General features: G+C 38.6%; 1 protein-coding gene across 1 annotated transcript in view; it reads right to left on the bottom strand.

Moving 5' to 3' along the window:
• Positions 1-12,955, bottom strand: part of Wb (wing blister) — a 144,888-nt gene that overhangs the window by 103,748 nt on the left and 28,185 nt on the right. Inside the window, exon 2 of the mRNA XM_071790435.1 lies at positions 12,059-12,366. Coding sequence (XP_071646536.1) covers positions 12,059-12,366 — 308 coding nt within the window. The remainder of the gene's footprint in view (positions 1-12,058; positions 12,367-12,955) is intronic.

The following is a 12,955-nucleotide window of genomic DNA, read 5'->3' as shown; positions in this document are numbered from 1 at the left end:
TCCGAAGCCGTTAAGGCTCGAAGCATCTGTACCTCGCTTCGTCTGGGCTTTCTTCGGGATCGACGGGCAACGAAGAAATGTCTGTTGTTGTTATAGAAATCCCGAGTCCTCTCGCTATCTCTTCTCGCGAAAGCGCGAGTAATAATGATTTACACACGCGACGTCATGCGTAACTCGTTTTGTTCAACAAGTTAAGTGTGAGATAATGAGAAAACGAAAGTATTCGTCACTTGTAGCACGTTGCAACAAATGACGTGTTAAACTGAATTCATATTAAATGTGCAAAAAGATACACAAAATATTTTAGACTTAATGAAGAATATTTCGGCTAAGGACAATAAATTTATAAAAGTGCAAATTATGGTTTTTCTTATTCGATAAGCCCACGAAAATCTATTTTTCATCAAAATAATCAATAGCGAGAAACTGTCTATGAGGCTTGCATTATTAGACGATTTCTTGTCACCACGTATTAACGTTTCTCTTCATTGTCGACCCACACAAACGGAACGACCCACAATGATCGAAGGGTGAAGAAGCAGGGTAAAACACAGAACAAAAGTGATTCTCTTGGAAGACTGGCGCCTTTCGACTCCCACGTGAGCAGACTTCAAAATACGAGTTGTCGCGATCGATCAGAATGACGTGAACGCAGTTGCAAACACTATTTTAATTAGATATTCGTGGTGAGCATTCCGATCTGTGCAATTGAAATCCGAGAATTAATGAAATTTTAGTAAATTATTCTAGAAAAGTATGCATTAGCAGATAAAATTTGTTACAAATGAAAAAATTAATTTAGATAATTGAAAATATAGCGAAAATGCGCGATGTTCATATTGCATGTTATCAAATTTTATAGCGCAATAATTATAGAGAGCGTGTTACTTATTAACCATTATTTATATGCTACTTTAGAAAGATCTCTATTATGTGCATTTCTATATGTTAATTAAGTTAATAAATTATTTGTATGAGTCAAAGTAAAATACAAAGTATATTCTACTATATATATCGTAGTATTTATTCTTTAACAGCTATATCGTAATTATCAGTAGTAATGTTTTAATTTGCACGCTTTATAACCATGCATGACGAATTATTAAAAGCCATTGCGGTGAAATAACATACTTTGATGGTACTGATAAGAGATCTTAGGAAATCTGTGCACGCGATGTGTAATTAAACTACTAGCGCCCGATATTATTCATTCAAGATACGCTTAAAATAATTTGATAACGAATCAATTAAATGTCGCTACGAATGAGCCGGCGTAACGTGTTATCATCTATTCCACGGGAGAATATTGCGTGGAAAATACGCTCGAGATATGTTATTAAATCAAACCGCTTATTGCTACCTTTCTTAGAAGCGGCGGGTTCGTAAAAATATTCGGGGAGTGTCTGACACGTAAGATTTTTTTGCCATTTAAATACCCGCTCGGCATCGAGCATGTCTTTCTCGAACCAGGTCGCCAATATAACATAATACACAGTGACGGGAAATTGTGCGAGTAAAATAAACTTTTCTTGAAATATTAATTAGATGTTCGATTGACTTGACGAACTGCCGGCGCGAATAAAGCCGACTAATGTATTCTATAGCTTCGGGATATTTTCACACTGTATGGCGTTATTACGCGTTATCTACGACATAATCTTACATGGTAGCTAATGAAGCATTCAAGAAACCTTGTTCAAGAAGCCCATTCAACTCTTTTTAAGAGATAAAATTTTTATATAACATAATAATACAACTTTCTGATCAAAAATATAATCCTATCATAATATAAATTAAGAACGCAATAAAGAATAACGCTGGAGAATGTTTAATTTAGGGTAAAAATAGATCGTTGATTGCAATGAGTCTTCATTCCAGATTTTTTTGTACATTAATATTGCGTATTAATATTCATAATGCGACAATTTATTCCAACTACTTGCGGAAATTTCTCAAAGTTTAAGATCAAACGAGCGTATTTCCGCTCTCTCGATTCACACAAGTACGGAGTACTATAAATAAAATATAGTCGCGTTTATATTCCATACTTCTCTCTCTCTCTCTCTCTCTCTCTCTCTCTCTCTCTTTCTATGCAGCAGCTTACTTATGACGGCCGTATTTTGATGACATGTCATGTCGTTGGCTACCACGTCTCGGTCCGATGCATCGGACTGTATGCACGAAACGAGCAGATTTATCGGAGAAGTCTCCCGTTACTAACACTAGAAGGTGGACGTATTAATTGCGGATGGATTTAAAGTAACGCGAGACGACTTAATCCGATTACGGGACTCGTGACGGCGAGACGAGAGATTCGCCGCGATCCGAAATTCCTCTTATAGATATAAAATTACCAAGGCCTTTAGGCCTAAACACATCATGTGGAATCTCACGCTTTTTTTTCGACATGATTGCGTATCCAAACTGACATTTTCCATGTCTCTCCAAGACAGCAAATGTCATCTGATATGTACAGCACATATATGAAGCGTTATATGATTTCCATAATTGTATATTGTAATTATTAAAGCTCGAACAATGTAACAAAATATATGTAAATAAATTAAAAAATAAGAGATAATTTTTATAATTACTCTTGTTTTCTGTTAACAACGTTACTTTTGCTCATCTCTCCGATAAAATATAATTGTTAATTTTTATTTTTATTTTATGAGAAATCTATAAAACAAAAAAAAATTACAAAACTTCTTCCACTTTTTGGCATTTTCTCATGTTTCATCATTTATCCATTTTTGCTAATAATCAAGGCATCTTAAATTAAAATTGACATGGTGAGGGAATATATGATTTCCGCGGACGGGTGCGTCTGGAAATTGAATTTTTACGTCGAGTAGCGTGAACGAAATCGAATTATGGAAACGTCACCGAGGGAAACGATCATTTGACGAAGAGCAAAATTCGATTGCGCGTTAGAGAACTTACAAGCGAGGGAAGCTCGGCAAAATTGGATTTAGACATGTAAGTTGGTGCAGCGACCTCGCGAAACATTACGCCGGAGCAATTTATATCGTTATATACCGAAGTAGCAATTTGACGGGCAAGTATATATCTGTATTACTTCATCGTACATTCCCTTATCGCTGAATCGCAGTCAGACAAATATAGCTGCAATTTCATTCGCCACTTAAAAACTATCAACTTATATTGCCAGGTTGTAAATGGCGAAGAGAAAATAAAAAAATTTGTGCATATGACATATATAAGGTAAAAGTGTTATTTCCAATTGTGCAAATTATTTTTACGTATATACATAAAAATACTCTAAATCTCATATTAACTTCAGATTTATATAAAATTTTATAAAATTCATATAAAAATTTTAATATACTGTTATCTTATTAACTTTAATCAAATAATTTTTTCAGTCTATATGATCTTATTATATATCAGACTACACAACGTATTTACTTCTTACACTTCTCGAGATGAGAATTCTCGCGAGTGCTCGTCTTCAGACTTGGCCGAACGAGTAAGACCGACACGCGACGAGCGGACACCGCGCGGTCTGCCGCGAAGGATTCCACGTCCTGGTCTCTTGCCAATCCGATCTCAGTTCGGTCCAATGCTCCGCGACGTTTGCCAAAAGACATTCATGCACGTGCAACGAATATGCGCGCGAAGAGTGCGAAGACCGCTTTCGTCGCGCGTTAACGAGAAATCCCAAGTGCGCTAGTGAAATTAGTCTGCGAGACCGGCGTGAGCTAGTATGAAAACACGATTCTTCTTTCACCAATATCGTCTCATCATAGTTTATACGCAATGTTTTTTTAAATATAATTAATGTATTCAAAATATCGTAATATTTAGATGTAGGCTCGTCAAATCCGTTCGTCATGAGAATTAACGATGATGCGAGTACAAAGGAAGTGACCAGAAACGAGATTCGTCATACTAAAGACTCGATTGAATTGCAAAGTGGGCCATCGTTAAAGAGAAAAACGTGATTGTGAGAGTGACGTTAGAGAACGCCATTTTAACTTATATACTAACGTGCATAATATGAGCATAACATCTTCCGAGGCTTGTTACGAGTAGAATCGCCTCATTACTCGAGAAAGTTCGGGGAAACGTATTATCGGGGACCTGGGTGGTCCAAGGCCATCGATTTTACGACTCGATTTGGTTTCTTAAAGGGAATTGCCCGGGCTCCTTTAAAAAAAAGGTCAGCCGTGACGAGAGAGAGAGAAAGAAAGAAACTTCCCTCGTAACAGGTTACATAAATTCTTTGTTCCCGAATACTTCATGTCGCGAGAACGCTTTGGTTACCAGGGCGCAGGTTAAAATCAGGTACTCTAGAAATGTACGGTTGTTTCCCTAAATGATTTCCACGTAATAAGTCCAGAATTTTTCCTCGGTAAAAAGAAAAATCAGTAACAAGTGCGATTTATCAAAGCAGAGATAAAATTTTAGATAAAATTTTTTACCTCAAGATAAAGAACAATATAAAATTTTATTTTCTGAGCCGTTTTACATTCTCTGTCTGAACAGGTAAAATATTACTCTATTTTATTGATTAATAATATTGAAAAAATAAAATAAAATTATCCAAACGGTTTTAATACTTTAGAATTTTGCGAATTTTTCAGATATCATAAAATAAAAATTAAATTTTAAATACTTTGTAGGAGATGTTTGCCTCAAGTATTTAATGAACGAGGAAGAAATCTCGCGCGCAACAAGAGCGATAATTGATCGGGGTCAATGAATCACGCCGAAGCCGCAATCCCTCCGCTCCACAAACACCGACGGTTAATCGGACCGGGTAATTCGATTTCGTGAGCAGTCGGATCAACAGTACGGTACGAGGCGAAAGCCCACCGAGTTTCAAGTTGCGGCCCTCGCTCCTCTCCTTGGTCGGGGCCGCCTCTTTTTTTCCCTACTGTGCCCTCTTCCCTCGGAACCGAGCCACGAATACTTGTACGTACGTCCGCCTCGATGCCGGGAGAAGAGCCGAAAGTATGCAGGCATCGTGTACAATCTGTGCACGGGTAAATACCTGCTCCGGTATACCTGCGGCGCGACATAAACCCAGCCTCCATAAACGGTCAAGTGCCTACCGCGCATTTATTCTTTTCCGCGCGCGGCTGTGCTCTCGCGAGGAGCATAAGCCCCCTCGCCGAGAGAAGCCCGCCGGGGAAAAGAAGTGAAACGAATGAAAAATCCACGCGCTTCCGATCGTTAACCCTTATTCACACACGCGGGCTCTCACGTGCACCGCGATGATTCAAGCGCATCCGTCTATATCCGTTTTTCCTCTTGCTCCCTCGCGGAGTCTCTCTGTGCGACTTAAAAATAACCCGAAAGCGAGCATCTCATGTGGTACAAGCTTAATTGCCGTAAAGTTGTCAGAGTGTAACGACGTGACGGGAAGTGATCACTTTAAATAAGTCAGGGTGGCCCGAGAAATTCATTATCTAAATGTAGAATCGTTATTGGCGGATTTTTTAACTCGAGCTACAAGAATCGCATCCTACGTTCCAAATTAATAATGTCATCCTCTTACTCTGTGTGTTGTGACAATAATTGTATCCAATCATGAACTCCCGATATGCTCAATCGATCCCCGATAATTTCGCGATCGCAATTAAGAGAATGTGTCGCGCATAAGGAGCGCGCAGTGAATGAGAGTAATCCGTGAATGCAAATGATCCTCATATTTCGCCCGAACGTGAGATCTCGCTTCAATTCCGAGTAATTAAATTTCACCACGTAATTGACACGCTTTCGATACAGAGGTGCAGAAGCAAGAAATGCATTCAATTTATCACCGGCGCGATATTCTCGCTTTCCATTCTCGCCGTCTTCGAGTCACGATGGCGAATTACGACCCTTGATCCTCTTTATAACGGGATGTACTACAAATATTTTTCCAAATATGGCGCTACATCACGTTTCGATCATCAATAGTTCCACAAGGAAATATTTAATAATATTGCACTTCACATGATCGGATTTGATCACGATTCTGAGTAGAATAATCTTGATCGAAGAGAAAAAATTAGTATTTAAATAGTATCGCGCTACAATCTTCCGCAAAAATTTTGCAGTCTCTCGATTCGTTCAACCTTTGGTCAAAGAGCCAGGATAGGACCGGATTGATTTATCGTCAGTTCCTTTTATACCTCGATTTTCTCACATTTCGTTCCGGCTCGACCGGTCACGACGCGCGACGTGCCATCGTCGCGTTTGAGTGTTGGCTCATAAGTTTCCATCAGCGACGACTGGCGTCATGGTCGGGAGCTTTAAAATATTTCGCACACCTGTGAGGACGTAAAAGTTGATTTTCCTCTCTCACTCAAACACTTTTGACGGAGCAACCATCGATCTTTTTCGAACGAGCGTAAACGGGGATGCAAATTCTCCACGTGGACAACTTTAAACGTTATACACAGTGAGTTCGTGTATCGCAGATAACATTTTAGCGAAACCGGGACCGCATAAGCAACATTTTTATGAGTAAACAAATCGATATTTAATTGAATTATGTTCATGTTTAGCTCGCTTTCGAAAGGCGCGAAGGTGCGTACGCGTCTTTTCGCTTCATAGTCCTTTCGCCACGGACCTTTCCAAGCGGCCCACCAATAACATCGCGGTAAAGTAAGATTCGCGGGGCGATAAACAAAATGTCGCTTTAAATTTCGTTCCGCTTCTTGACTTAACGAAAGCCAATTTCCGATACGAGTGCGATTCGCGTGCGTGTCTTCTCGCCTCGCGCGATCCTTTTACTGCGCGAACCGCAAAGATAACGTCCCGTAAAACTTTCGCCTCGTCATAAATAAAATGACGTTTTAATTATCAGCCGGTCTCTCGCGAATAAAAGAAAAGCAATTTGAGCGCGCGAATACCGTCGTGTGCCACGGTCCTGTTGCTAAGGAAATCTTCAATAAGGCTGAGGGCAATATCATCATCGAGCTCCCGAAATATCTTAATAACCAGGTCCCTGTCGGTTCGAACACGGTCCTGGATAATAATTCACGCCATTCACTCGGCAGGCAAGCTGTTTTCACAGAGAGCAGTAAGAAAAAAGCATGAAAGCAAGAAAAGAGAGCAATCTTTACGTATGGCGCGGCACTTAATCGATCGCATACAGTATCTGTATTCATATGTTACCAAACTGAAAATTGCCGAGAGAATAATATAGATCTGAACTGCAGAAGATAATTGTAGAGAACGTCAGAAAAAAGGACTTGAATAGTTCTCAATTTTAATTATGCAGAAAATACTTGTATAAATTATTGGATAATTATCTTAAAAATAATATCTCGTTTGAGTGTAAAAACCAGAAAAGCGTTTCTTAATATACGATATTATCTAAATTGCGTCATATGATTAATAATTTCGATTACGATCTGTTATCGGCTTATGGCGCGCTTTGATTTATTTATTTTTTAATTGACGGCCGTGCTGGATCGATGATACGATTATCGCTCTGAGGCTGGCAACTCGAAGGAGCCCGGTTTAATCGCCTCACCCTATAACGCGGACGATCAACGGTGTGAGCAGAAGGCAAAAAGATGGCTGGCCGTGGATCCGTTGTACGTAAGGGCCGCCGCGCGCCGCGGTCTGTAATTATCGTCACTGGCCGTGGGAATTGAATTACGAGGTAAATTCGTGACGTACCACAACGGTGGCCGTTCCGACAAAAGGCACGAAGCCGCCCGACGACCACCTCAAGCATATTCGATGATTTCGATCGAGACTATCATAATCCACAGTGATTTGTGCATTCTCATTATAGATACCTATATAAAGACACTAATCTTTTTATCTTTCGTTTCTCTCGGCGATTTTATTGCAGGCTTCCTCTCAGAAGAGATAGAACAATTCCATCGAAGAGAGAATTATATCAAGGATTCAATATATTACTTATATTAATTAAATTGTAGTGCAAATTTTAGACGAAGAGGAAAAAGATAAAGGTTTATGGTTATATTGCTCTCCACGTTTTTATGCGAAGAATTTGGGATTACATTATGCAGAATACCACGTTGATTAATTCAAAAGCGTTTCATTAAGATCCAATAACGCACAATGTTACGCGCGCGGTCATAAAATCCGGATAAAACGGCACGGTTCTGTCTCGTCGTGTAACACATGTATACATTATCCGCAAGGTCCGGGCCATGAATAGGAAAAAGGAACAAGCCCGCCTTCGGACGAGAAGCGATCTTCCACCCTACGAGGTATTATTTTCGTGACTTCGTCCGTCTCTCACTTTCCCCCCTCCCCCGTTTCCAGTCCCGCCCGCCCCAGGAAGATGATTCATTCACCCGGCCAAAGGAGAAGTCGGCGTGCGCGCAGGTTCGAGGACCCCGAACAAGCGTTCGAGGAACGACGGCGACTCGACTCGTTAATCCGTGAACAATGAAGGATTCGAGCTTCAGTCCCGCTCGACGCGAGTACCATTCGCTGCTCCTTTTCACGTTCGATACCTCATCGCAAGGGTTAGAGGTGGCGTCGATCTACGACGGGCGATAACTTGCTCGTTTCATCCCGACGCTATTCGAGGGAGGCAGCTTGACGCGCGGTCTGATCCTTCCGTGATCCTTCGACAGGATAATTTCTCTTTTTGGTGATCCACGCGAGTTGATATAGCATGCGATATCATAAACACGCTGACTCTGATACAACTTTCTAAATATATTATCAAGATGTTATACGTTATTTTTATTATTAAAAATTATTTTAGTTTGCTGTAAATATTAAGAAACTCTATTATCGGGAACACAATTCCGAGTTTTTTATCAATTTTTATAATTGTCTAAATTGTTACGGGAAACGCTTTATTATAGCGATCACAAGCGTCCATGTAATTTATCTTTTACCCTATGTTCTTGTACATTGTAAAATATATTAAATATATTTTCTTCATCGATACTGCTTTGAATACTAATGAACTTTCTGCAACGATGGAGATTGTAACTCCTCCTCTTCAATTTTTAGGAATTATTAATCGCGCTCGGACTGTTATGGAAGATACTTCGTTAACTATCGTATCTTCCCGCATAATGGATTTTCTGTTTTCTATCGCATGCAAAATATATTAAATGCATTTTCAAGACTCCATTAAGAGTACTAATAAAATTTCATACGATCACGGTCAGTCACCTTACTCCACCTCTTTTGCCGCGAGGAAAGGCAGCATGTCGGCGAAAAAGACGCACACGAATTATACGGCGGCAATCTCTCCTCTTCTCAATGTTTGATGATCATTTGTAGCCGTCTACTAATTATTGCGCAACGCGGTCTCGGCCCTCTCACTGTGTACGGCGAGATAAAGGTTGTCCATCAGTCGGCCTTTTTCGGCACAGACAAATTAATTTATTCCACCGGACGCCTTCGCGTGGGAGGCGGGGCTGATCCTGATGCTCGGTTGTGCCAATCAGTAGCGCAAACAGAAGTTACACGTGAGATGAGTTAACGGCACCAATCAATGCGTGGGAATTGTCTTCTTAGCAAACCAGGAAATAAGTTTTAACTTTTCTACATATTGACACACTTTGCGGAAAATTTTTCTTTTTCAAGTTATTGCAATTACTAATATGCAAAAACAAATCATTATTCTTTTTATCACCTATGTCTTTGCTTTTTCATAAAAAGATTTGAGCTAATAAATACTGATTAATATTATTGATATAATATTTAAAATAGTGCTATAACAAAATTAATTACTAGATATATAAATAATCCTTACTAATTTAAAAAAAAATTGCTTAGTAATAAAATTACGTGTATTATTTTAATTCTAGAGAAATAACAAGTACAAAATTATTAAAGTAAAAATTAAGTAGCGTCATTTTTAGATTGTCACAATTTTTACTAAATATAAGAGATCGAGTATCTTTCTTTCGACTTAGGTGGTCGTGTCTTGCAAAACTACAAAGGCAATAACAACAACACCGATGTATCGTATCGATTTAACATCGATTCATGCGATTAAAAAAACAATTATGAGCAGCGTCGGACGGCCGTAAAATTAATACGCGCGATGAACGTTAACGAGGACCATAAATATATTCCCCCGCGTCCTGCTTATTCGCCGATTAGCATAATCATTCCCGATATTCACGGACCGTAATTTAAAAATGTCGCAATGAATCGCAACCAATCTTCTCTTCATAAAAAGTACAACGAAAGGTACAGTGTACCAGAGGATTATTACCCGAAGAGAAACACCTCGGGCTGCGGATCCTAAATCTCATGTTACGAAGAAGCACTGTGTATTATCTTTCAGAATAATCTTAATTATGCTTCATTCCATAACAAACTGACTTTCTTATTGTGTATTACAAAATTATATAATCAATTACAAAAAAGTGAAATAAAAAATCAACTTTGTTACCTTTAATATAAAAGCTATACCTTTCTTATTGCTCATTTTCCTCTATAAATTAATTAAATATCTATTGATATAACAAACATTAGTCGCGACGCAAAATTACGAATACAAGCACATTATTTGATAGTCGATTTCATCGTTTTTTCTCGACAAAAATGTTTATTTTATTTATAGGAGATGAGAATTCGGTTGCACATATATTATTAATCCGTTGTTCAATCAAATTTTTTAGTTACGGACCATTATGGGAGAATTGGCTTTTATAAACACCCACGACGCGATCACATGCGGAAGATATCCCGAACGGATAGGAAGAATTAGGCTTGCAATCAGCGTCCAATTAAGGGCCAAGGTTGCAATGCGGCCCACCAACTCCGCGTCTCTTAATTACACAGCGAGATTTCGCCTATCTTAACGTGTTCATTATTGTGGTGCCGGTTGTACGGGCGTATTAACGTATCAATTTTGCTCAGAACCCTGTCGTATCCCGAGGGAGGACCAATTAGCGAACCATGCGCACGTGTTTGCCAATGAAACATTCAATATTTAATTACTACTCAATAAGATTTCTGAGGTTTAAAAAAAAATGTTCCAAACAATCTAGATATTTATGCATATATCGCACTAATTTTTCTATTGTATATATTATTATCTTATTATAAAACTACACAAACTTGAGAGAAAATCCAACAATGATTAACTTTTTATTATTTAAATAGAACTTTATACGAAATTAATTTTCTTTTGCGTTTTTATTTTTATCATACGACGGTGATAAAAGAGCATAATTATTGCTTAATATTTATTTTTACCTTCTTAAGAAATTTTGTAATATTTGCAAATGTTTAATTTTATATTTGAAAAATCACGTTTATAAATATAATACTTTCAGGGCATTTAATTAACGATGATTTATTTTGGTATTTATTTTGTAATTTCGAATTTCTATACGTGGAATAAAATTCCTCCTCGTCAAAGCTCGTTTAGCTCACCCTTGCATGCTTGTCGCGTCGGCACTTCATTCTGATCCATTTCGAAGTACTTTCGAGCTACGTCCTCATTACTAACGGTCTCTCAAAAAAAAGGGCTGCCGTGCTCGTTAAAACGTTTTTCTCAGCCGCCACTCACAATTTGTTAAAGGACGAGGAGCTACCATGGGGCATACCTGCGAGCCGGCACGTAAATTTCCGGAAAGGGATCCTCTAAAGCCTCTCTATCTTCTTCATCTTACCGTATACATATCTTTCTCTGTCTCACTTCGCACAATCGGTTTCGATTCTCTCGTTTCTTGTATCTATCTCTTTCTCCGTCCATCTCACCATTGTCGGCAAACGATATAAATCGACACCAAAGAGCATAGTACAAGAAACGAGTATCTAACGAGAGGACAAAAGTCGTTTTACGATTTTTCGGAGGACAAGGACAAAAGGACCTTTAATGCGATATAATGCGCCATGGGAAAAAAGAGATAGACGCAGAAAACGACTTAAAAGCAAAATCAGATGTGAATATAAAGCATCGCAAAGCGGTGCTTCAAAAATTATTTACTTAAAATTATTTCACTTATCCCTTTAAATTCATTAAAACCGCAAGAATTATGTTGAGTATATTATTATATATAATCTTTGTGATAAAACAATTTGTATAAAATTTCTTTTTTCCGGCCTATATTCACACACCTATCGCTTAAACACCTACCTGTTTCAGGTCCAAGAGGATTGTTATGTATTCGTAATGGTCGCCTCTGGCTAACGTAGGGCTTTGCCACCATTTACCGGGACTCGAGTCGAGGATGTTGCTGATGTTGTGCCTCTTGCCAGGATCCGGACTCCTGGCGTCGCAGACGGCGCATCTCGACGATTCTGAGGGCTTGCAAAATGTCTCTGGGCCCTCCTCACCGCAAGTCGCGTTTACGTAAATGTCCGCTTTCGCAGCGACATTGAACGTGGACGGAAAGAGACCGCTAGTTTTCGAGCTCTTACTCAGGGTGTATGGACCTCTCTGAGCTGAAAATAAAACGGAAAATGCTCGTTAGTTTAAAATACAAAAGAAAAATTATGCGGTACATAATAAGAGACATAACTATTAAATATTTTGGTATTTTAAATGTCATAATATTTTTCATTTTACACTATAAGTTTGTATCATATATTATGACTTTTTAACACAGCGTTATAACTGTCATCATAATTAATTGCCAATATAAAACTAAGGCCACGTGGTCTTTCTAAAGGTCCTGTTGAGTCTGTTATCATCTAAACCACTGTCAAGATTCCGAAATAGAGCCGCACGTCGTTAAAACTTCGTTAATTCTCTTTTAGTTATGTTTTACGAGACTACTGGTATCTTTTATTGATGAATCGGTACACTGATACAGAGCGTTGATACACAGCGTTGATAAATCATCGTGAATCTCAGTGCCTTAGCTATGTTTATTCCACAAGCGTCTGCCTGTGAGGTCGGAGGTGTACATTAACGTCTCGTAAATTCGTTTGATGCGAAAAATACACCAAGGAAAAGCTAATTTTAAATTTGTCTTCTAAAAGTCTTTCTTTGAGATTTTTATTAGATAGGTCTATAAATTTGTAGTCAATA

This window comes from Temnothorax longispinosus, chromosome 10, assembly GCF_030848805.1.
Source record: "Temnothorax longispinosus isolate EJ_2023e chromosome 10, Tlon_JGU_v1, whole genome shotgun sequence".
Taxonomy (NCBI): domain Eukaryota; kingdom Metazoa; phylum Arthropoda; class Insecta; order Hymenoptera; family Formicidae; genus Temnothorax; species Temnothorax longispinosus.
This window is presented reverse-complemented; position numbering and strand designations above follow the sequence as displayed.